Source organism: Trachypithecus francoisi, unplaced genomic scaffold (assembly GCF_009764315.1).
Source record: "Trachypithecus francoisi isolate TF-2019V2 unplaced genomic scaffold, Tfra_2.0 Lachesis_group17, whole genome shotgun sequence".
Classification (NCBI taxonomy): Eukaryota; Metazoa; Chordata; class Mammalia; order Primates; family Cercopithecidae; genus Trachypithecus; species Trachypithecus francoisi.
In genome coordinates this window covers 93,126,127-93,151,875 of record NW_022681462.1, presented here as the reverse complement: position 1 = coordinate 93,151,875, position 25,749 = coordinate 93,126,127, and the positions used below count along the sequence as shown (strand labels likewise).

The following is a 25,749-nucleotide window of genomic DNA, read 5'->3' as shown; positions in this document are numbered from 1 at the left end:
AGTTCTCTGGAGTTCTTATTTATTGTTAATTTCCTAGATTGTCTCCCCACTAAAAGTAAATATTCTCTGATAAATACCCCTTTGTGTCCCTCACAACTCCCAGTGCTGTTACATGCATAATAATAACATATAAGCAATAATTTTAATTAAATTTATATAAATGCATTATTTCACTTAATCTTTAATCATAAACACCCTAAAAGGTACATATCACAATTATAAATTTCCAGATAAGTAACCCACATGAGCTCAAAAATAGTGACTAATGAATGATCAGTAGGAACAGATCATTGATACTCTCTTCATTCTAAAATCAGAGCTCTCAAAGGAAAAAACTCTTAAGAACTAGAAAGATAAGATTAAATCAAGTTGTGAAAACTTATTTCACATTAAATAAAATCTATAAAAGTCAACTTAAGAGGAGGACTACATAGCTAAGACTATTTGCCTGTAGATAACCCTTTCTGCATTTATCTCAGTGCTATTTTAAGTATTTGTATACATATATTTCAGAGGAGGGTACTTTATACTCCCAGCACCTAAGTCACAGTAGTATCTCACTGAAATGATTCAATCAAGTAACTAATTAGCAAGCTTCCTGAAATGAATCACTGTGCTTCTCTAGCTTGTGAAAAATCCTCCAATGACAGAAAAAAATTATACTTTGGAAACCAAGTTATACAAAGGCAGTAGGAAGGAAAAAAATGTTGCTATAAAATATTCAAAAAGAAAAATTCAAAATCATAAATATAGCACGTTAACCTCATCTAAATGGATAGAAAGGTAGTATGATTCACAACATGCATATTTATAATGTTGTCTTTAACTGTGTCAATCAATGCAGTGTTCATTAGAGGAAAAAAATTGAAACCTTCTGATGTGCCCAGACCAAGCTTATCAGACTTTCTTCCACGTTATTAAACATCTCATGTATTTCCGTTACTGCTGTCATTGCACTGAATTATAATTATTTATTTATGTGTCTTGCTCCTTCACTAAACTACGAGCTCCTTCAAAGCTTTCATCATTTTTGATTCCTTAGTGGAATACCTGGCATTTATGTAAACCTTACGACATATTTAATAGATGGATAAATGGATGGAAGGAAGGACAGAAGGAAGGACAGACTGAAGGATGAATGGATGATTATGTATAAATAAATGAAAAAACAAAAATGATCCCCAAATCATAAGAGTATATGCAATGCTTTCTTGTGGCAAAAGATTCGAAAAATGCACATGAGATTTTTTTTCAAATGTTCATAATTCTAAATTCCCAAAATGGTCTATACAACTCCCTATTTTCCACCCATGCCATCAGCAACAATGCAATGTTCTATAGGACAGGTGACTCTTCGCCTGTGTATGAGCACTTATAAGTACAAAGAAATGTGGAATTTAGCTGGGCATGGTGGAGGATACCCGGAGTTCCAGCTACTGGGGAGGCTGAGCAGGAGGATCACTCGCACCCAGGAGTTTGAGACCAGCCTGGGCGACAGAGAGTCTCCATCTCTTAAAAGAGAGAGGTGGAAAGTCCTAAGCTATTAATGAAGAAGCACAAAGGTTGTTTGCCCTGAGATACTGCTGCACAGGTCTATTTCAGCCTTCTACAATCATGAGTTCTTTGAGTCTAGGCAAAATTACACTGCAGACAGCACACAATCACAGCTGAAGAAATGAAGACCCTGGAAATGAAGAGGGAGAGGTTCTGATGTCAGTTCGACAGAATGAGACTAGGAAGACAATGGTGTAGCTACCCGCAGGGCAAGTAAGTCTAACACACTTCTAGTGTTGATGAGGTTCAAAATTAAACTAGAGTTAGGTAGAGAAGGGAAAGAAAATACTGAAGAATTTGAAGAAAACAGTTCTTATGATTACTAATATAGATTTTTAACTATATAACATTCATTCATTCCACAAACCTTTATTGAGCAACTAAAATTTTAAAAAATAAATACAAAGGTATTGCTCCTGCCCTCAAGAAACACAAAAATAGACCAGAAAATAGATGCTATAATAGTAAGTTGACAATTGAGACACAAAGTGCCGCTGGTATTCAAAGAGAAAATGACTCTGAGAGGCAGAATGAGATCCAAGGGTCCAAGAATGAGGTGGGATACATGTGACTGTTTCTTCAAAAAATTGTCCATAAATGTCCTTGAGAGAGAACACATGGCACCAACTCTCCCAAATGCTTGTGCTGACAGTGAACCTCTGGGACAGCAATTTGGAAAAAGAACATCTCTGGCTCTCAATACATTGCAGCTTTGTATATCTGTTGTTAGCAGTAAAGAAAAGTCCATGTGTTAAAATATACTGTATTTCAACTACATTTCTAGATCACTTTCTGTAATTTTCAGATTAAGGAAAGCCTTTCACCTGTTCCTAATTCTGAAGTCCATTTAATCAACTGCATAGAGAAGCTAACCTTATAGCACACACCATGAGCTGGCTGGTGGAACTTGTATTTTGATTAAATAAATCATATGTTATGGGAAAGGACAAAAAAGGGCTCCATGACAACAGGGATAAGAACTCAACTAATGAGATGTACAAAACTACACAAAACAGATTAATAAAAGATCAGCTCAGGAAAATTACTTTAAAACACTGAAAGAGAACTTCTGCTTTGAATAACAATAAAGTATGGAGTAACAGGAACAGTACTGAATCTCTTCAATTAATCTAAAAAACTACCACCACGACCACCAACAAAAATAGACAGCAAGACACCAGGCACTGCAGGATAATGACACAAAGGGAAGGGAAAAAAGCAAAGTGGGCCCAGCAGTGCCCTCACTCACTGCCTGAAGAGAAGTAACAGGCTGCAGCATCAAAAAGGGAACTCTAAACAAAGCCTGGCAGGCCTTCTGGGCTGCAGAAACAGAGTTTGAGTCACAGAGTCAAGGTAGCTAGAATTTACAGACAATGTATCAGAGAAGAAAGAATGTGCACTGAGAAAGAAAGCTCCAAAAATCCTGGGAGGGTTCCCTCTAGTCGTTGACTAACCACTGCTCAGTGCGTACCTGTGATGAAATCACACAAGGACGGGGAAAGAACCAAACAAAGGAGCAGAAGGAACATCCCTGGACCTCCCATAGGGCCAGGAATACTTCATGTTCCCATCAGCCAGAATAGAAAAAATTAGTAATTTGTAGGGTATCAGGTTTTATTATTTTTATTATATATTATACATTTTATTTTATTATTTATAAGACTATTACCTCAGCAGGAGAGCAAAATTAGCCTTAGACTAAAGGCTGCGCTGTTCCCACTAAGAAAGCTAAAAGGTAAGCCTCAAAAGCATCCAAGTTTTTGAGTAACTGTACCCCAAAAAAAAGCTTCCGGAATTAAAAAAAAAAAAACTACATCCAAATTATGTAAAATTCTCAATGTCTATTATCCAACAAAAATTATCAGGTATGCAAAGAAGAAGGAAATTATGGCTCATAACCAGAACAAAAATCAATTTCTTGAAACAGATCAAGAAACACCACCAATGACATGAGAACAAGAGGTTCAGAATATTAAAGACCCAAATCAAACTTCTAGAAATGAAAAACACAGTCTTGGAGATAAAAAAAAAAAAAAAATACACTGAAGGCATCAATTATAGACAAGTCAGAAGAAAAGAACAGTAAATTTAAGGACACAGTAATAAAAAAATCCAAAATAAAATCAGTATAAAAAAGAACTTTTTTAATGGGTTGTAAGATATGATCACGTGGTCAACATACATATAATTGGAGTCACAGGAAAAAAAAAGTGTGCATATTGGGAAGGAGAAACAGGGAAGGGAAAAAAATATTTGAAGAAATAATGACCATAAATTTCCTAAATTTGGTGAAACTCTTAAGTCCATAAATCCAAGGAGCTTGATAACCAACAACAAGAATAAACACAAAGAAGAACACACCAAGGCATATAATAATAAAATGGCTCAAAACTAGTTATAAATAAAATCTTAAAAGCTCCAAAGAAAACAAGACACATTACGCAAAGAGAAACAAAGTTAAGAATGACAGCAGACTTCTGCTTAAAGCAATACAAGCCAGAAGACAGAAGAGTAGCTCCAATGAGGTACTAAACAAGTACAACTGTTAGCCTAGAATTCTATAGTCAAAAAAAAAATCTTCCAAAACTAAGCAAAGACTTCTCCAGAGACATAAAAGCAAAGAGAATTCAACAACAGCACCGCAAGGCATGCTAAAGAAAGTCTTTCAGGCTGAAGGAAACTGACACCAGATATAAATTGTATCTACACAAAGCAATGAAGAGGACTGGAAATGGTAAATATATGTGTAAAAACAAAATACATTTTCAATTTTTAAAAATTACTGATTAGAGCAAAAATAACAAAAATGTATTATGGAGTTCATAACACACACATCTAAAACTTAAATGTATGGCAACAATGGTACAAAAGCCAGAAAGAGGAAAATGGAAAAATATTATTATAAGTTCTTACATTATACATGAGGTACTACTAAACTATTTGAAGGCAGATTATTATAAGTTAAAGAAGTCTACTATAAGCCCTAGAGCGACCACTAAAAAAAAAAAAAAAAAATCAAAAGAAAGTGTAACTAACAATTCAACGAAGGAGACTGAACATAATCATAAAAATATTCAAACCAAAAGAAAACAGAAAAAGAAAAAAGGGGAAACAATGAAAAATTGAGACAAGTAGCAAACAGATACCGAAACAAATACCAAAAACGGGACAAGTAGTAAACGAACACCAAATACCAACACACGGGACATGTAGTGAGCAAATGAAAACATCAGTGGGACAGTAGTAAACAAATACCAGTTTAAAACACCAGCTTTATACTGAACCACATTGAACCATGCCTTAAATACAAACGTTAAGTCTCAGCATGCCAATTAAAAGCTACAGATTGCCAGACTGGATAACACAGAAAGATCCCATTGTATGTTGTTCATAAATAACACACTTTAAATTGTTTTTAAAAGTCAATGTACATCCAACATTAGAAAAGCAAGAAAGGCATCTGACTTGAAGGACATGAGAATTTCATCACTGTTGAGAGGGAAAAACAGTTCTTTATGTTTTCCCAGAGTTTAGGTAAAATAATTCTCTTGAACCACTCCCTGTGATTAAGAGAAAAAGCTAATGTGCTGTGTTAGAAACCAGGATAGTGGCTCTCTTGGCTCTCTGGAGTGAGATGGCTAGAAGATGGTAAAAGGAGAGAGCACAAGGGATGCTGGTAATATACTGTTTCTTAATCTTGTTCACTTTGTGAAAATTCATCAAGTTGCACATTTATGATTTGTTCATTTTCCTGTATCCATAATTCAATTAAAAGTGAAATTTAAAACCTTAACTTCATTTGATGCAATGCTCACTAAGCACTTTTTTTTATTAGTAATTTGGAAGCTCAGGTACCTCACACCAGGAAAGGGGCACTGTCTCAGATAATAAATCAAAGCATCAGTGTTACCAACAAGAAATATTCCTGTCTTAGTCCATTTATGCTGCTAGAACAAAATACCTGAGACTGGGTAACTTATAAAGAAGGGAAATTTATGTCTCACAGTTTCAGAAGCTAGGAAACCCAAACTCAAGGGTTTGGTGTCTGGTGAGGGCCTAGTCTCTATTTCCAAGATAGTATCATGTCGCTGTGACCCCCAGAGGGGATGAAGGCTGTGTCCTCACATGGTGAAAGGATCAAAACAGCAAGAGAGTACTTCTTTCTCTCAAGCCTTTATAAGGGTGCCGATCCCATCATGCGGACTTGGCCTCCCAAAGGTCACACCATGCAATACTGTTGCATTAAGAAGAAAGTTTCAACATGAATTTTGGAGAGGGCATCATCAATTGAACTATAGCAATTTCCTATTCTAGTTTGTTCACTCATCTTCAGCCTTTTGCAAGCCTTTTTAGTGCACCTAAAATTAAAAGATACCTATAATATAATCTATATTCCTATCAACATCTACAGAAAAAATTGCTGCTGCCACTCCTACAACCATATCCCCTATTATCACCACCATTACTGTCTAATGAACACCACTTATATGCTAGCAACTGTGCGAGATGATGTACCTCTTATGTTACTTAATCATAAATACCTCTACAATTTCCCATTTCACACTTGAAAAAACCGAAGCCAAGTGACTTTCCAAAAATAACACATCTAGCATGTACTCACACAAGATGTACGTCCCTGTTTCTGACGGAATGCATCACTCTTTCCAGTATACTATACTACTACTTCTCCACATTAAGTATGTCAACACCATATGCCATGTGATCCCAACATGCATATATGTCATGGATTTTTTTTCACAGTTCCTATTACATGGCATCTAAACTTTTAGGATTAAATGCAATAGGCACACACTGAGGACAAAACTTTTCTTAAAATAATGCGTGTCTTGTCGACAAAACATGATTTTGATTCTTAGCAGAAGTTTCTTCTTATAAACGCAAAGCTTAAACAGGCTTGCCTGTATCAGAAATTAGAAAAAGGGTTTATTTATATGTTAATTAAATATAGTGTGATAAATACACATGGCTGTTACAGACAAGCTTTACATACTAATGAAATGTGGGACCAAAAAGAATTATAGGGACTATTTATCTCAGGCAATAAAACCATTCAGAAGATGTTACAATCTATGTAAGAATCATACATTCTGAAATTATTGGTCAAGGTTTTTAGAGTTTGCAAGAAAATGAATAATGAAAGAAAACTCCATGAAAAGGGTATCATTTGGTATCTGACTCTAGTAATAGCATCCTTCTTTTTAAGAGAACACATGAGTTTAAAAAAAAAGACTCTCTCAAAGATTTCTTAATTTCAAATAAAAATGGAAACTGCAAATTACATTGTTACGTTAAAAACACTGGAAAACAGTTACATTTGCACTAAAACAGTAATAAAATTAAAATTATTTATTAAAATAATTCCCTATTTCAGAACCTCTTTCACTAATGCCTCTCAAGTTTTTTGCCCTAAAAGCAAAATAATCCCTTTCTGCTTATCTCATGAACACGCTGTGTGAACTATATGTGAAACATAAAGTTGGTAGGTACACTTAAAAACAAATGTTCCATACTCAATCATGAGATGTTTGTTGAATAAAAGAAGAAATGGGTTAATTAATTAGTATACCTTCATTTCCTTAGGACTCCCCAGAGTACCAGATGCATAACAAATATCAATGTCAACATACTTCCAAGACCCCAAAAAACTACTCTGAAATAATACTTACACCTTCTTAATCAGAGAGCTCGCCTTAAAGCCATTTTTTTTTCTTTAAATGGGAAGATAAGAACTCATTCTATCAAGATCTAAAGTGCCCACAGTGCCAGGAGACATTCAAACCAATTACCCCTACCACAGATCCTAACCCTGTTTCCAGCCAATAGAGGCTGTTAGGCCTTTCTTAGCTGATACAATCACAAGGTTATTCTTGGATTCACAAACTGCCAGCATATCCCACCCTGTTAAGTACTCTGTGGACTCCTCTCTGCGGACAGTCACCTCAGAAGGCCAAATACTTTTTCCAAGCCCTAAATATAAAGCCATTTTATTGTTCTTTCCTCATAGCAGCTCAGAAATAAACTGCACATAGGGGAATTGAATTTTGATTAGGTAACTAATCAAAAGAAAAGAAACACTTTTATGTCTCCCTGGAGAATCAAAAAAGTAAATGCAATGCCCTAATCTTTCCATAAATATTTCATCATCCAGTCTACAGTTTAGGTGATATTTTATTACCACAACAAAATTAGGGTAGAACTAGAATACCAAATGAAAATTACTTCTTTTTAAATTTCAGGGAATACAAAAAGAAGTAACAGGACTAGGCTATATAAAAGCATAAATAAAGAGAGGTTCATCTTTGTTTACTGGAAATATGCTACACTAATTCATTTTCACCTAACAAGTTAATTGGGAATATGTTTTGTACTCTGTGAATAAGCAATATGATACAGACAAAGCCTCAGTATGTGAAATACTTTGGAGTAAATATACATTCAGACACTTCTTTCCTATTCAAATTTCCCAACATCAAAAACATACTCAATTTTCAAGGCCTAGATCCAGGTCTTATCTTTTCCAGTAAGGCTTTCCTGATTCACTTCCTTTGCAACAGAAAGCTGCATCTCTCCCATCTCTAAGCCTATCTACACTCCTCACATACGCATTTTGAGATAGTTGTATCTATCTTAAAATTGTATCTAACCTGTCTGATCTTCCCCACTAGATGACAAATGTATCTGTGGACAGGTACCACATCTGATTCACATTTCTATTTATTTACTGAATCAAATATAGCTCCTTTATATGGAACACAAGTATTCCCTAAATATTTCTGAAATAATATAAAATTTATATGACTCACACATTTTCGTTAAACTGTTCTTTCAATGAAAGTGAAACAATATAAAGCAATTTAGAAATGTTTCAACTTATTTTTCTTTTTTTCAGCATCAGGTTCATTGTGGATGCTTTCATTTTTAAATGAGTTTACATGTATTCATGATTAATTATAAATTTCACTCAAAAGAAGGTTAAAATTCAAAAGCCAATAGCTGCTTTGCAAGAAACATTAACATTCTTCTTATGGAAGACAGCTTCCTGGAATATCCATAAAACTATGAAACGATACCAACAGTAATTGATTCTGGGACTGTCTGGGAGAAAAAGATAATTTACCTTCTTTTATTTATTTATTCATTTTAGAGACAGAGTCTTGCTCTGTTGCCCAGACTGGACTGCAGTGGTGTGGTCACAACTGACTATAACCTCGAACCCCAGAGCTCAAATGATCCTCAAACCTCAGCCTCCCTAGTAGCTGGAACTACAGAAGCGTGCCACCATGCTCAGCTAATTATTTCTATTAGCTAATAGAGACAGGGTCTTACTACATTGCCCAGCTAGTCTCAAATACCTACCCCCAAGCTATCCTCTTGCCTTGGCCTCCCAAAGTGCTGGGATTATAGGCATGAGCCACCACATCCAGCCAATTTACATTCTAAATTGAAAGCTGCCTAGAGTCCATTTTGATGTCAAAAAAAAAAAGATAGTTCAAATTATTTCATTTCTGAAAAATCATAAACTAATGTAATTATCAAAATATCATCCACTTAAGCCTTAAAATATAGTTAAAAGTAGACTCCTATCAACCTTTCATTTGTGAAGAATTGGAATAATATCCTCTGATCTTTTTAAAGGTGAGTTTCCTATTAATGATTTAAATTATAAAGTGAATCAATTTGACCTATATCAAATTTGTTCTACTGGAAATTTTAGTAATATGAATATTGATGTTTTGTTTTCACATCATAAGTTTTATGCTGCTGTAATAACATAAAAATTCTCCACGTTTGCCTATTCAAATCCACGAGTTGTAAAATAAAGTATCAGAAGACATACTAGAAGTTCCCTTCAGGTTGGATACTCTCTTTATCACCAAAAGATGAAGAAGAGGTTCTTCAAAGGGGTTCAGGCAAAAATAGTGACATAATCTCCCATGTCAAACTAGAATCTATCTCCATCCTTTACAGTTTTGCAGCATAAACAGAAACATGACCCACAGGTAGAAACCATTCTAAATCTTATTTAATCTTAATATTAATTTCACCAGGAGTATATCATACCTTGAGAACATTACACTAAAAAAAAAAAGTCAATAAATGACAAGTACTGTATTTCCACTTATATGCCATACCTAGAGAAGTAAGATTCATTAAGATACAAAGCTGAAATGTGGTTGCCAAGGGCTAGGTGGGAGGATGGGGAGATGTTTAATAGGTATAGAGCTTCAGTTTTGCGAGATAAAAAGAGTTCTAGAGACGGGTTGCATAGCAATGTGAATGTACTTAACAATGTTGAACTGTACACTTAAAAATAGTTAAAGATGGTAAATTTTATGTTAGGTGTATTTTACAATTCAATATTTTTTAAGATAAAATTAGAAGTGTATTATGGCCAAATGGTCCTAATGGTCCCTATGCTCAACTGAGTCAACAAGATATAAAGATACAAAGTGTGATTTATGAATGCAAAAAAGATGTATTCGCTCTGAATAGGATTGTGGAAGAAGATAACTACAATTATGTCCATGCTTACAGTCTGAGAAAGTCAATAACACGTTTTCTTTACCGATTTAGTTTCAACAAAATCTTATTTCGTTTGTCACACTACCTTGCATTTTCTAAATCTGCTCATATAATCATTTATTCATTCAACAGTCATTAACCATCATTTCATGTATGTACTATATTCACAGCACTTTATTAGGAGATATGTGTTAGTGTTGTTATTTAAAAAAAAATTGTCACAGGATACTATGACCTCTGCAAACAGAGTAATACCCTCCAAATTGGTCACCAGAAGGCCCTCCAGTATGGGCAAGCAACAAGGACTCATCAGTAGGGAGAAAAGAATGCCAGACTTCTTTACCCAATGACACTCCCCAGTGAAAAATGGGAATTGGAAAACTTCTGGAGACCCTGAATTCCCTGTTGCACCATCAAGTGGGGCAGAGAGCACAAAAGGAATAAGGCCCAAGAAAAGCAGAAACGACCCAGGCAGGGTTAGCAAGAGAATAAAATATCAAAGGCATTAGTTAAAGCATGTAGAGCACAGAGAGGTCCTAGGGAAGAACGCTTCTGCCAACAGGATTGTCATACAATTTGTCACACTGTTTTGCAACATTGTTCTAAATGAAGGCAGGTGACTGTGCTTTCTGTGCTCTAGGAAAACAGCAGTTTCTGAAAATGGGGACTACGTACATATTGAAGATTAAGTTAGCATCCTATGTGATCTAAACCACTGCTGACCTAAAATTGTTCACTCAGTCACTTTTTATTTTTAGCCTTACTGATAAGCCATAAAATTACTGTGAAACCAAAGGTCGAGAATAATTAGAAGACAACAGATAATCCATCCATGCAATCAAATTCAGAAACACCGAAAACATATTTTCATACTTTACTCAATTACAGTCAAACTTTTCACAGTCAAACTTTCAATCATCAAATAACCTAACTAAACTTAGATACAAGCAAGCAAATTGTAACAGCTTTTCTTTTCTTTCTTATTTATTTATTTTTTTGAGACACAGTCTCACTCTGTCACCAGGCTGGAGTGCAGTGGTGCAATCTTGGCTCACTGCAGCCTCCGCCTCCCAGGTTCAAGTGATTCTCCTGCCTCAGCCTCTCGAGTACCTGGGACTATAGGTGTGTGCCACCACGCCCAGCTAACTTTTGTATTTTTTTTTTTTTTTTTTGAGACGGAGTCTCACTCTGTCACCCAGGCTGGAGTGCAGTGGCTAGATCTCAGCTCACTGCAAGCTCCGCCTCCCGGGTTCACGCCATTCTCCTGTCTCAGCCTCCCGAGTAGCTCGGACTACAGGCGCCCGCCACCACGCCCGGTTAGTTTTTTTGTATTTTTTTAGTAGAGACAGGGTTTCACTGTGTTAGCCAGGATGGTCTCGATCTCCTGACCTCATGATCCGCCCATCTTGGCCTCCTAAAGTGCTGGGATTACAGGCTTGAGCCACCACGCCCAGCCAATATTTGTATTTTTAGTAGAGACAGGGTTTCACCATGTTGGCTAGGACGGTCTTGATCTCTTGACCTTATGATCCACTTGCCTCAGCCTCCCAAAGTGCTGGGATTACAGGCGCGAGCCACCGCACGCAGCCTAGTAACAGCTTTTCTAAGAGGGCAAGAAGAATCAACTGTTGATGGAAGAGATTCCATCAACAGAGTTTTTCCACTTATACTATAAAATATTTTAAATACTGCAATATTTCAAATATACTAACTATAATTCAATATTTTCTTATTGATTCTGGAGATAATCTAGGAATATAAATGAGTATCAATTCTCATTGTTCAGAAAACATATAATTGTCAAAGGATTTCTTAATGAACAGATATGGTAAAACAAGAGTTTATTTCCAGATATTGAAAGTAAATGAAGTCTGTATGCAATGTGGTATCCTGGACTGTATCCTTAAACAGAAAAAGGATATTAGTTTAAAAAAAAAAAAAACTGTTAAATCCAAATAAATCTGTAGTTAGCTCACAGTACTGTACAGTCAGTTCTGCTATAATGTTTTAAAATGCAAATTTGTTCCAATGAATGGATATATTAGGAAACAACTTAAGTGTAACACAAATTTCCTATTTACTGATGCACAACTTCATCTTTCAGAAGCATCAGGTGAACATGGAAAACTGCCCCCTGCTGAACCAAGGCACGCTGGATTCCGTGTGCATGTACATTCCTCAAACATCTACCAGCTATTTCAGTTCACCAAGTGTGTGAGAAGCAACTCCCATCCACAGCTAGTGTTACAACTCTCCATCAGATTTCTCATCACCCTCCTTTCTTCACTTCCCAGTAGCTCACAAACTGCAACTCTTCTGATACCCAGCTTCCATAAACAAGGTCTTATCCAGGTATGTTTCAAGGTAAAGGGCCATATTTTAGTATGTAAGTATTTCTTAACCATTCAACACACGTAAAACTATGCCGCAATTTTTTTTTTTTTGAGACAGAGTCTCACTCTGTCATCAGGTTGGAGTGCAGTGCATGATCTAGACTCACTGCAACCTCTGCCTCATGGGTTCAAGCGATTCTGTCTCAGCCTCCTGAGTAGCTGGGATTACAGGTGTGTGCCACCACACCCGGCTAATTTTTGCATTTTTAGTAGAGATGGGGTTTCATCATGTTGGCCAGGCTGGTCTCAAACTCCTGACCTCAGGTGATCTGCCCACCTTGGCCTCGCAAAGTGCTGGGATTACAGGCATGAGCCACCGCACCCAGCCTATGCTACAATTTTTGTTAGGTTACTAAATATGTTCCAGTGAGCAAACTTCTTGAGTACTATACCATTAATCCCCTTTTTCTCATATGCCCTGTGGTTTTCACTAAATAATTCTGTATAATGCAGTGACTTTTAGGAATTCATGTGTCACATTATAGCAGAACGGACTATTCCAGTGCTAATTTCTAATTCTAACAAATATGCTGTGGTCATATAAGAAAAAAAAAAAAAAACTAGGTGAATAGTATATAAGAATTATCTGTGTTACCTTTGCAACTGTTCTGTATACATATTCCAGTAAGAAGCTTAAAGCAATAAGTATATGAAGTATATAAGCACATGAGGCCAAGGCTTCAGCACGGGATTCCGTAGTAATAATAATTGCTAACACTAAAGTAACACTTAGTTGGTGCCAAGCACTTTCCTCAGTAGTTGACATACATTAACTCATTAATCATTCTCACAACACTATGAAGTAAGTGCTATGAGCATATCCATTTTACAAGTGAGAAGACTGCAATGCAGTTAAGAAACCCAAGATCAGAAACCTAGGCAGCTAGATAGTCAATGCTCTTACTCCTACGCTACACTATTTCAACAGACAATTGCTCACAATACAATCTTTTAACCAAATTGTATTGGTCACTCAGGAAATATTTTTAAATAGAAAAAGAGCAAAAATGAAAAATCTAAATAATCTTTCTGAAATATGCTATAGGCACCAAAACATACCCCACTGACAAAATGTTTCTTCTAACAGAAAATCTCTATTATCTCAAGTTGTGGAAGCTAACAAAGACTGTAAGAAATGTCACCTTTGTACTTTAAAACAGCCAACTAGAATATCAAATGAAAACATTTTATAACAGTTACAAACTCAGAATAGGTGGCTATAAAAAGATGCATCACCTGTGACAGCAAATGTAATTTCAAAGCTTTATAAAACTTGCTCACATTTCATCAATGTCAAACACACATAATGATTTAAGACTGACAATATAAAACACAAAAATAGCACATAATTTAGAAGTTTCCCAGCTTTCATAATCATAAAATGTGTTTGAATCGAAAGTGGTTAATCAAATGTTGGTTAAATGTCAAGGCAAAAGCTCTGCCAGTGGGATCTCAAAACAGAGCAGGCAATAAGTCAACTTGGCATAACTTACTATTGTTTTGCAAAATTTAATATAGCTTGAACTCTAAAATCTAAAATTCTATCTACCCTTCTATGTACTTAATTTGTGGTCCCTAAGTCACTCATTTATTCAAAAAAATACTTCCTGAGCTACTGGTTTGTACTAGGCACTGTTCTTAGTACTGCAGCTACATTCATGAGCAAGAGGCAAAGTCCTTCTTTATGGATCTTACATTTACCCATTCATTTATGCATTCATTCAACAAGTATTTAATGAGTACCTACAACATTCCAGGCAATATTCTAATTGCAGGAGATAAGGATGGAAACAAAACACACAAAATCGCTGTCCACTGGATCTGCTACTTCAGAAGGGGAAACAGACAATAAATAAGATAAATAAGTAAAACACAAATTAATTTGATTACTATATAATAAATGCTAGGAAGAAAATAAAGCAGAGAAGGAAGATTTAAAATGAGAGTAGAATTTTAAATAAATTTTTAAATAGGAATGCCAAGGAAGATCAGATAGAGTAGAGAAGACAAATAACCATGTAACATATTAGGAGTAAGTACTATGAAGAGAAACAGAGTTTAGGCAGAAAGCGAGGGCAAAGTGAAGCTTATAATGAAAAATGTGGTCAGGGAAGACCTTTATGAAGAGATTAAGTTGAGTACAGATTCAGAATGAAGTAAGAGACCCCCAGTCACAGGATGACACAGGAGAAGGGCACACTAAATTAAAAAGACCCAGGGCAGGAGCGGGCTTGGCAAGGTCAAGGAACAGTCAGAGGTCTGTGTGGCAGGAGTGGAGAGCGCAGGGGGCTCTAAGCAATCCTCCTAACAGCTGGCTGAAGACTGCACAGCGAGACAGGCATTTGGGGAGCCACACACGTAGAGTCTAGTGACTTGTTTCAATTCAAGTCACTAATTGACTTGAAATCAATTCAACAGATTATTAAAAAGTCATTATTACTTGCAAAATATAAGTGGAGGAGTTAAAGAAAAGAGCAGAATGAAACAGGCTGAGCCACTGAGCAATGCACACTCTCATAGAAGAATAAGGCACACACATGGAAAGCTAACAGCCATCCAAGACAGTCAGGGAATGTCAAGGTCATTTTATTAGTTTTCAGCATTGCTACTGAGGAGAAAAAAGAAAAGAGCAGAATGAACTGCAATTACTTATTTAGGGTATGTTTAACTTTTCTTTCTTCCTCGTTTGACAGCATGATGCTGTAACAGGAAGTGCTACTGCTTTGTAAAGCATCCCTAATCACTCCTGCTGAAGAGGAGCTATGCTCTACTCATCCTCAGTCCCTACCATAGCTCCAGGCACGTTTGAGGTGCCCAGCCAATGGCGCGTGGAAAATGGAGGAAAGCACTCACGCACCAACAAACAGGACACTGCTCATCTGAACTAATGCTTCCAAGTCATTTGAAAATGAATATCAAGTATTCAAAGAACCCTCACGATGGAAATAATTTCTATATCTTACTGCTCTACTTGTCATTTAGGGTAAAGCTTCAATTAGAATAAAAGAGTTCCATCCTTAACGATGGGTTGAAACAGCAGTTGAACCCTTCAGGACCTCGGTAAACACAGACCTCGGCTTCTTCCAGGTTAGCAAGTGAAAGTCCATCTGCACTCCCTGCAGGATACTTCAAAACCTCTTTTTTAAATGACACAAGAGGACCTAATTTATGCAGTCAGCAAACATTTTCAGCATACTCACTATACAAGCGCCACCCTAACCAGGATCTGAACATAAGGAAGAGATGGTCTCTGTCTTTAAGAGTTAGTTTGGTACTTATTAGAGAAGGAAATGAGGGACAAAGGCAGAAATAAGTATGACTAAAACACAATGTTTTTCTAAACACAATGTAAAAGGTGTCACACTATGAAAATAAAGAATTATGAGAGTATAGGGAAAGGAGTAACTTACAGAAATCCTCATAGAAGAGGTTCTGCCTGAAGCACAACTGTGATTTTACTTTGCAGTAACTATGATATGGTTTAGATGTTTGTTCCCTCCAAAGCTCACACTCAAATGTGATTCCCAATGCTGGAGATGGGGTTTGGGTGGGGGGCAACTGGATATGAGGGCAGATTTCTCATTAGTGGTCCAGCACCATCCCCTTGGTGATGAGTGAGTTCTCACTCAGTTAGTTCTGGTTAAGAGTCTGGGACCTCCCCCTTCTCTCTCTTGCTTCCCTCTCACCATGTGAGGGCGCCTGCTGCCCCTTCACCTTCTGCCATGACTGGAAACTTCCTGAGGCTCTCACCAGAAGCAGATGCCAGCGCTATGCTTCTTGTAGTCTGCGCAACGGTGAGCCAATTAAACCTTCTCTCTTTATAAATTACCCAGCCTCAGGTATTTCTCTGTGGCAACAAAAACAGACTAATATAAATGTAAATTATGAAAGGACAGAGATATTATTGTAACCTATTGTTCATTCTATGTACTACTATAGAAATAAAATAGTGTGAAAGACTTTCTTGAGAATAAAGGTTAATTTTAAAAAACTATTTTTTCCAAATGTGTTTAAAAATGAGCATAACTTAAGAACTCATAAGAAATCAGTCTCTTCAAAGTTTGTCTAAACAACATATCCCCAAACAATGATTCAAAATACATTATATTCTTTTCATCATACCCTGCTGCAGTAGAGTATGACTAAACTATTGATCACAATTTAAACTGGTTCTTGTGGCAGGCCCCATAAAGGAACCACAGGGTATTCAAAGGTAGTGTGGCACTGGATACTGTGCAACTCTTTTGCAAACCAACTTTCAAATTTCAGTTTAAAATCAAATGCTTATCTAAGCAATCATCAGAAAACACTGACAATAAATGCATCCAAATCTGAGGAGATGGGGGAGGCCCTTCAGGGTGGTATGGCCTAGACGAATGTATCCAAATCTAAGGAGAAACTGCCTTTAAAAAAACCGTTGAGAGACAGTAGCCCTTTTCTCTATACTAACAATTTACAGTAGGAAAGGTAATTTCCATTCAGATTAGATTCATTCTGCAAGGAGGCAGAGAACAATAGATATAATTATATACTGAAAACATGCATAGAATATATTTATAAAATATCATTTACATTATCCCTCACTATACAGATCTAAAATTATTTGAAAATGAAAAAAGCATCCTGAGCTTTTTCTTTTTCTTCTTCTTTTTTTTTTTTTTAGACGGAATCTCACTCTGTTGCCCAGGCTGGAGTGCAGTGGCATGATCTCGGCTAACTGCAAGCTCTGCCTCCTGGGTTCACACCATTCTCCTGCCTCAGTCTCCTGAGTAGCTGGGACTACAGGCACCCGCCACCACGCCTGGCTAATTTTTAATATTTTTAGTAGAGACAGGGTTTCACCATGTTAGCCAGGATGGTCTTGATCTCCTGACCTCGTGGTCCACCCGACTTGGCCTCCCAAAGTGCTGAGATTACAAGGAGTGAGCCACCATGCTCAGTCCTTTTTCTTGATTTTTATCAAAACAAAGAGTTACTTTTCAAGGACTAACACTAATGTAAACTAAGGAGTTTATAATATATTCTCGGTGCTTACTGATCTACAACTTTAAATACAGGTTCAAATTCTGGCTGCACATATATAGATTTCAGCATGCTACTAAACTTCTGTAAATCTCAGCTTTCTGTAATAACAGGATAATACCAAATTACTTGAAGACCAGAAATAAGTAAGTGCCAAATACATAGTAATTACTCTATACATGTCGACCATCGTCATTAATACCCATGCCTAGAAATAGGATATTGAGTGGAGGCAGCAAGGGAGGAATGAGGAAGCCAAATGATCCCCATAATTTGAATACCATCTCTTAGCACTGTAAGTTTCCAGTAGCTGAAATTAGTAAAAATGATTTCAGTCAGAATTATCTTAACAGTGCACTACAGGGTACTTTACAGTATACTATAGTTAGCACCCAGATATAATAATTATCAATTCTGGTGTTACTAAAAATATGCAAAGTGAGTAAGTAAGACAGGGACTGTCAACCCATTTTAAAAATGAGTAACTCAAATGCAGAAAAGATAAATCATGTAGTTAACCATTGAGCCACACTTACCAGTGGGCTAGCTCACCGCAGGTAAAAGTTCACACAAATGGATGTGTCATCTTACTCTTTTGTCTTCTGCCTCTGTTCAGTAACTGACCTAAGCAAAGTATGCTCAGCCCTCCTGTTTTCTCCCAGGTGCCATTCAGGTCTGGGGCAAATGGCCTACCTGTTTTTGAGTTATCAGTGAGACAAATGTACTCCCTCTCCTTTATTCTCAAGAACAGATGTTCCGGCCTCTGGAAGACTACCAGGTGGTAATATAGGGACTCAATGGTTCCAACACAGGCTTTGACACTCTATCACATGCTGCAACCCAATGATCAAATGGCCGTGAACTGAGAGGAGGAGCATTAGTCTAGTGGTTAAAGCAATATTTCAGTTTCCCATTTGTCTTCGTGCCTGTGGTATTTCCTATGAAGAAAGGGTTGCTAAGAAAAGGTAGATGCAGTATCCCTGGGTTTCTGGGTCTTCCCATCTAATACTGTCAAAAACACACTTCAATTTCTAAAAGATACAACTACCTCAGACATATATTATCCTAAAACCTGTTCTTAACCAGAAAACAGTACGTACTAAATACAAAGAAGTAAAATCAGGAGGCTTTCAAAAAAAAGGAAAAAGTTGTGCTTGTTAAGGTAATCCTGTTATGCTAGAAACACTTTGGCTTCAGGACCATTTATAATAACTTAATTTTTTATCAGGAAAAAACTTTAAATATATTACATTAAAAAAATTTTTTTAATTTTAAGGTGTTCAGCATGACAAAAAATTATCAATATATAGAAAGAAGGTAAAATTCTGTTAACATAGTCACATACCAAGCTTCGGGCAGCAAAACAGAATATTCATGTGGAGAAGTGGTCTCTGGAAAGTTGGAAAGAATCGCAAGGCGATGAGGAAGCAGGTCGGAGCCATGATAAGTAAACAGAATTTCTAGAGCTTGTACATTACTTTCCTGTACAAAAGGCAAGGGGTAAGTTTCCAATGCAAATCTAAGAAATAAAGGAGTGATTTTATACGACAACGTTCAAAAACTAACTTTGTCATGCAGCTCTGATATGAAGCACTTTGAAATGACCCTGGTTTTTCCTAGCCTATATCCTGTTTCTCAATCTAAGGCTATGAAAATTATTTATTTTTAAAACTCAGAATGATGGATATTAAATTAAAAATTTTCCCTACACTTATTAATATTAAAACAAAAAAGAAAATGTAATATATGCACACAATAACATTAACTGCACAGCTCAAAGATTTAGAGAGTGTTAATAACCATAATTATTTTATTTACCAAAAGCAAATTACCTGAGCGTAAGTTCTAGCTGAGAGAACAATATTCTGATTCCTGAATTTCTTAAAGAATTCAGCATCATATCTCTGTTCAGATGCATGAGGCGCTCCTAGGATTTCCTGAGAGGAAACAGTGATTTAATGAAAAGGCTTTTAAATATGGGTGACAAGAAAATATGAAAAACCTTTACAACTCTGCCTGCCTAAATAAATAAGGCCTGAATTAATTAATTCCAACCATCAATTGTCAACTAAAGTATCACATTTGCATTCTTGCCTTTATTTTGAAAAGTGCTATATTAATAAATGTTACTTTTTTTAATCCAGAAGTAAATGAAATAGGCAGTAAAAATTGAGTTAATTACATCAGGACAACCAAAATCAACCACTGGGTAAAAATAAGCAACAGTTATGCATGATAATGTATTATGAGCACCTGAACCTCTGTAGGTGAACTTTAATTTTACCACTGCTAGGGTGACCTATGTCAAATGCAGATTGAACCATTCATTCATTCAACAAATATTTACTGAGTGCCACTACCATGTGCTAAGGGAACTGTGACAGGCACTGTGATACAATGAATAATACACTTTTCCCACCCTCTAAGTAGCTTAAAATCTAGTAGGAAAGACCAGGAACAGGTGAGGGGAAATACTCAGTAAGGTGCCACAACTAGTTCTGGGAGGACAGAGAAGTGGCCCACAAGCTGAAACATAAAAGACAACGAGAAGTTAGCCTTGGAATTGCAAGTGTAGGTCTCCCCACTACGAAGTACGACTTAGGGCTCATGTCGGCTATGTTTAATATCGAATCCCAGATTCCTAGCACACTGCCTGTCAGTATTCTTCTGACCACATTTATAAATAGTCAATAAATATTTGTTGACTGAATTAATTTACAGAGACAGGAAAGAGAAGAATGAGGAGATGTGGAGGAGGTGAGGGAGGGAGGAGGGAGGAAGGAGAGCTGAGAAGTTCACTTGCAGATGGGTTAAGTTGGCAACTACGGCATGTCTAAAAGGAGCTACACAGTGAGCAGGTGAATACACAGGTCAGGAGTTCTGGACTAAAATGTGGGTTAGAGATATATAGCACAGGGTTATTAATACGGAAGTATTATTCCAAGGGAGATTAAACAGAATGAGTTTGAAAGAGCCTGAGGAACAACATTATTTAAAGAATGAACAAGGAAAAGGGAACCTGCATCTGAAAAGTAGATGGAGGAACAGTCAGAGAAGTAAAGAGAAAAAGAATTTAATGCATACTCATGGAAACCAAAAGGAGAAAAGTATTTCACAAATGTTCTAGCCAGGCGCGGTGGCTCACGCCTGTAATCCCAACACTTTGGCAGGCTGAAGTGGGAGGATCGCTTGAGCCCAAGAGTTTGAGAACAGCCTGGGCAAGATGGCAAGACCTCACCTCTACAAAAAAAAAAAAAATTAGCTGGGCATGGTGCCATGTATCTGTAGTCCCAGCTACCTGGGAGACTGAGATGGGAGAACAGCTTGAGCCCAGGAAGTCAAGAGTGCAGTGACCTATCATTGTGCCACTACACTCCAGCCTGGGCAACAGAGCAAGACCCTGTTTCACAAAAAAAGCTCTCAGTTCCTTGACTCCTCATGCATGACAATTATTTCCTCTATTTCATCTCAGTTACACATCCTGTCACAAAACCCTGGATGTCTATCATCATCAAGACACTGTGTGAAACACGTCAATGTCTAGCCCCGACTCTGTGATTACCATGCCTCATCTTCCTACTCACACACTAAGTAGCATTTCAACTACTCCTCAACCTCACAGAGGCTTCCACTCACTCTACTTCTTTGTTCACTTTCCATTTCCCCTCAAAGTCCCTCATTCCTTCTAATCAGCTTAAAGTGCCTGGTCCACAGCTATAAAAGGGCTTCTTAATCCCTGGCCTCTTTCCCTTTATTGCACTCATCCAGCAAATCATCCCCTAACCAGTCAAACCCAGCTATGATCCCTGAACACAAGCTATGAAGTCACTGAAGATAAGTCACGAAACCAAGCTGACAGTTCCCATTTTAATTTCAAAACCTCAACCTTGCTTGGATCCTCATTCAAATGAACCAATGCAAAAAAAAAAAAAAAAAAAAAAAAAAGCACCAGGAAAATCTGAAGATAAAGTGAGTATCAGATGTTACTAGGGAATTACTACTAGTTTTGTTAGAAATAATCATATCATTGTGGTTCCAGTTTTTTAAGTCCTTCTTAGACATACATACCTAAATATTTAAGAGTGAAATAAGATATACGGGCTTTGCTTTAAAATATTCAGTGAAAAGGGGAAGGCAAGAGTAGAAAAATGGAGAATAAAAGACACACATAACTGGCGCATGCTGAAAATGGTCGGTGCTGAGCAATGGGTACATCGGGCTCATCACACCACTCTTCTCTATACTTCTTTAAGTGACTGAAGTTTTTTATAATAAAAAGCTAAAAAATTGATAAATTCAAGGCAACACGATTCAAACAGATAATGAGTGCTGCTCATCAACGCTACTACATTTCCCGAAGAAGTTTTATTTCCTAGTCTCTGTTAGGAACTCTTCCACAACTGTCATTCTTTCCAGACTTCCAACACCCTATTCCTCAGCCCCTGTTCTCAGCTGAAAACCTCGCCTTTTGTGGACACTATTAGATGAGAAATTCCTCATTTTTCCAACTCACCAAAACTACAAACCTACTTGTATCTGTAATAAGATTTTCCTTCCTTCCAGTTACAGCAGAAAGAAACATATCTCTGCTCCTAAAAAGCCTCAAAATCCCACCGATGCCCTGGATCCCATTTCTACTCCACTTCTATAACCAAGCAAGTATCCCCTCTTTCTTTTGTTCCATAAAGTCCTCCTCACCCTCTACTATTCATTCCCAGTAATATAAAAACAATACTTCTTCCTTCTATTCTAAACACCTGCTATAGATACCACCATCTTCTCTGCCCCTCTTCACGGTAAAACTTCTTCAAAGGGTGGCCCACAGCCACAGTCTCCTCTCCTCTCCTCTCCTTTTTGTTCTTTCCTAAACACGCCCAACCTCTGACAAAAATTCAATTCAACTACTTACATGGCAGGAGACCCTTCCAAACATGACCACAAACTATTCTAACCATACTTCCCACCTTTGTTCTGTGCCACCCCTCACGTTCCCCATCCTGTACCCTGACTAGCTTACTTACTCAACAGCATGACACTTGCTTTCATGCCACTGGGCCATTACACGGCACACTGATTATCAGCATGGGCTACCCACCAGAGAGACCTGATTACAAATCCTTGCTTCTTATTTATTTGGACAAATTACTTACCTTCTCTAAGCCTCAGTTTTCATATCCATAAAACTGAGAAGATGATAGTACCCATCTCATAAGACAACGGCTGACAAATAGTTAAGTGCTCAAAAGAATGTGTTGGTATTTCTTAAGGGTATTCTCCTACCTACTGGTTCTTGCAACAAATATTTACTGAACCCTTCAATGAGCCAGGAACCATTCAGAGCTCAGAGACACAGCAGCAAACAAGACAAATCTCTAACTGTAAGGAGACTGCATTCTAACGTCCCCCTCATGGTCCTCCCTAGCCCCTGAAATCTGCCTTCCTTTTGTGAAAGGCTAGCTATTACTTCCTATGTGGAGTCGTCTCAGACATCCCCAGGAAGAATTTGACATTTTTCTTCATTATGTTCCCTCATCAATTCTCCATACCTTTCTTATCAGCATTTAATGCCTATACAATGTGAACTCCATGAAGACCATTCCTTGTTCCTTTCTCTACCTCTCGCAATGGCACAATATCTTGCATTGAGGAGGCACTCATGTCAAATTTAAATGAATTCATTTTTATCTCATTTATCACAGTATTAATAAAAGAAGCCATGTCCTGTGATTAAAATGCAATGCCAATCTCTACTACTATCTAATAGTTAGCTATTATATCTGAATATTTTCATTACTAACTTTTAACAGTGAAATTCATCAAATTCACCTACTTTTCAAGAATTTTGCTGAATTCTCTAAAAACAGTAAGCTCAACAAATACTTTAAATGTTACTGTTACAGTATAATAATAAATATACTTACTACTGTCATATAGGGAATAGCAATTAAAAAATAAAAAATAGTGAAAAAAATTAACTGGATAGTCAAACTGAACATTTTAGGCACTTTTTAAAAAAGATATCATTAGAGAAACTAGGGCTAAGTATGAAAATAATTGTATCTGTACAGACTTCTGCAATTCACAACTGGCTTTAATATATTACCTCAAAACATCACAGAACTCAGGCATATCAACATGATGTGTTTTAAAGTAATGTGATCATCCAACAGCCAAACTAACTGTATCTATAAATGAAACTACTAAGAATGTTTCGTAACTTGTTTGCAATGATAAATGGTAATGATATAGTCATTACCAATTTTTTTTAATAACCACAGCCCTCTTTCAGTATTTTGTTTAAAAACATTTCAATTATATTAGCAGGATGAGGGAATCGAAGGCTTCTGCATTTGCCTACATGGTCAGATGTTCTTGGGACAAGCATCACATTATCAGATGTAACATACAGTGCCTACTGTGTGCCAGTGCCAAGAGCCGAGGGGCACACACACAAAAGGGAGGCAGAACACAGACTAAGAAAGTAACCTCCAAGTGAAGTCAAACTTTAAAATGAAAAACTTACCTTAAAATCTGGAGAACTTCAGCTACAAGAGTCATGTAAGAAAGCAATCTAACCTACGTATATTTACTGAAATGTGGCTGACTTCCACTTACACTTTTAACAATATGTAAGTTGGTCTTAAACTACAGAGTGCTACTGAAATGCCCAAGATGGGGACATCTATGTTTGTGTCCCTGAAGACCCAAATGTGAAGTATTTAAGCTCAAATATCTAACTTCAGCCCTAATTAGGAGCAAAGGTGAATCAAGTAAATTCAACCCACTAACAAATAATTAAAATAGGCCAGGCGTAGTGGCTCACACCTATAATCCTAGCACTTTGCGAGGCCGAGGCAGGCAGATTGCTCGAGTCCGGGAGTTTAAAACCAGACTGGGCAACGTGGCAAAACCCCGTCTCTAAAAAAACACAAAAATTAGACGTGTTTGGTGGCATGCGCCTGTAGTTTCAGCTACTGAGGAGGCTAAGGGATGAGAATCGCTTGAACCCAAAAGGTGGAGGTTGCAGTGAGCTGAGATCATGCCACTGTACTCCAGCCTGGGCAACAGAGTGAGACCCCATCTCAAAAAAAAAATCATTAAAATAAAATGAGTCAGAAATATTCACATTAAAACCTAGTATATACTGAAATCTGGTATGGAAAAGAGTTATATGCCATTATCTTAAAATCAAAATATAAAAGTAAATGAAAAAGATTATAAATCTAGAAACACAAACGCACTAAAATGGCTAAGGCACTTGTATTCCCTAGTCTAACAAAACAACTTCTGGCTTTCGCAATCTCTAATTTTTACCAAAACTAGTATATAAGAGAACCTGCTTCTATAAGAAATCAATTTTTCCCAGAGAAATAGTTCTAAAGACCAAAAATATCCGATATTAGGGCAGCCATAGCATTTATAATGACAGATAAAATGAACACAATTGGTTCGATAAAAATTATTCCTTACCTCATATGTTGCAAGTCGATCTAAGTAGGTTAATAATTTCCTTCTACAACGGCAAAGTTCCTTTTGTTCCAGTGTCAACCTGTTTTGAATAACTGTATTAGGCCACTTATATTTACACAGAATTATTTCTCTAGGAGTTACAATGAAAATGATTAATACTCCACTGAGCCCAAAACTCATGAAACAGTTCAGAAAAGCACAAGGGTAAGATAATAGTAAGTATATTTGATTTAAGTTGCTGAAATAATTTGGACTAATGACTACACTAGTAAGGAACACACTGCAATGACTATTTTAAAGAAAGTATCAAATGAACAGTAACAAATCATTTACTTGGAAAAGTTCACTAATTTCAGTAGTTCTTGTCTCTTCTTGAGCTCCTTCTCCTTTTTATTCTTGGCAGGCTCTTCATCAGGTGGTGAAAGCTCTTCGTAGGAGATATTGTCAATGTCTACTTCACCAGGTAATGTAAATCTGCAAGTATAAAAGAACAAACATATTTTCATCATTTTTAAAAACTACATGCTGTGAAAAGCTTTCTCCTATTTTGACTGATTTAATTACTGATCTCCACAAAAACAGAAGGAAGTGTTTGAAAAAAACTTTTGCCATTGTAAACAAAGTGATCATTCATTATATCCACAGATGGGCAAAAAGTCATCAGTAATTATCACAAATAGACATCTAAAAATCATGAAAATGAAAACTATTTAGGAAGAGATGTGGGGTTACATTCATTCAAGGTAAAGCAGCCTATGCAGAAAAT

The 25,749-nt window shown here is 36.8% G+C and overlaps 1 protein-coding gene across 2 annotated transcripts in view; it reads right to left on the bottom strand.

Annotated features, from left to right (window-relative positions):
- The window catches only part of NBAS (NBAS subunit of NRZ tethering complex), a 426,675-nt gene that overhangs the window by 269,866 nt on the left and 131,060 nt on the right, over window positions 1-25,749 (bottom strand). For both annotated transcript variants that reach the window (XM_033176517.1, XM_033176518.1), the window contains 4 exons: window positions 25,317-25,457; window positions 24,984-25,062; window positions 19,346-19,450; window positions 18,859-18,995 (listed from right to left, as the gene is read on the bottom strand). In XM_033176517.1, the coding sequence (XP_033032408.1) occupies window positions 18,859-18,995; window positions 19,346-19,450; window positions 24,984-25,062; window positions 25,317-25,457 (462 nt within the window). The remainder of the gene's footprint in view (window positions 1-18,858; window positions 18,996-19,345; window positions 19,451-24,983; window positions 25,063-25,316; window positions 25,458-25,749) is intronic.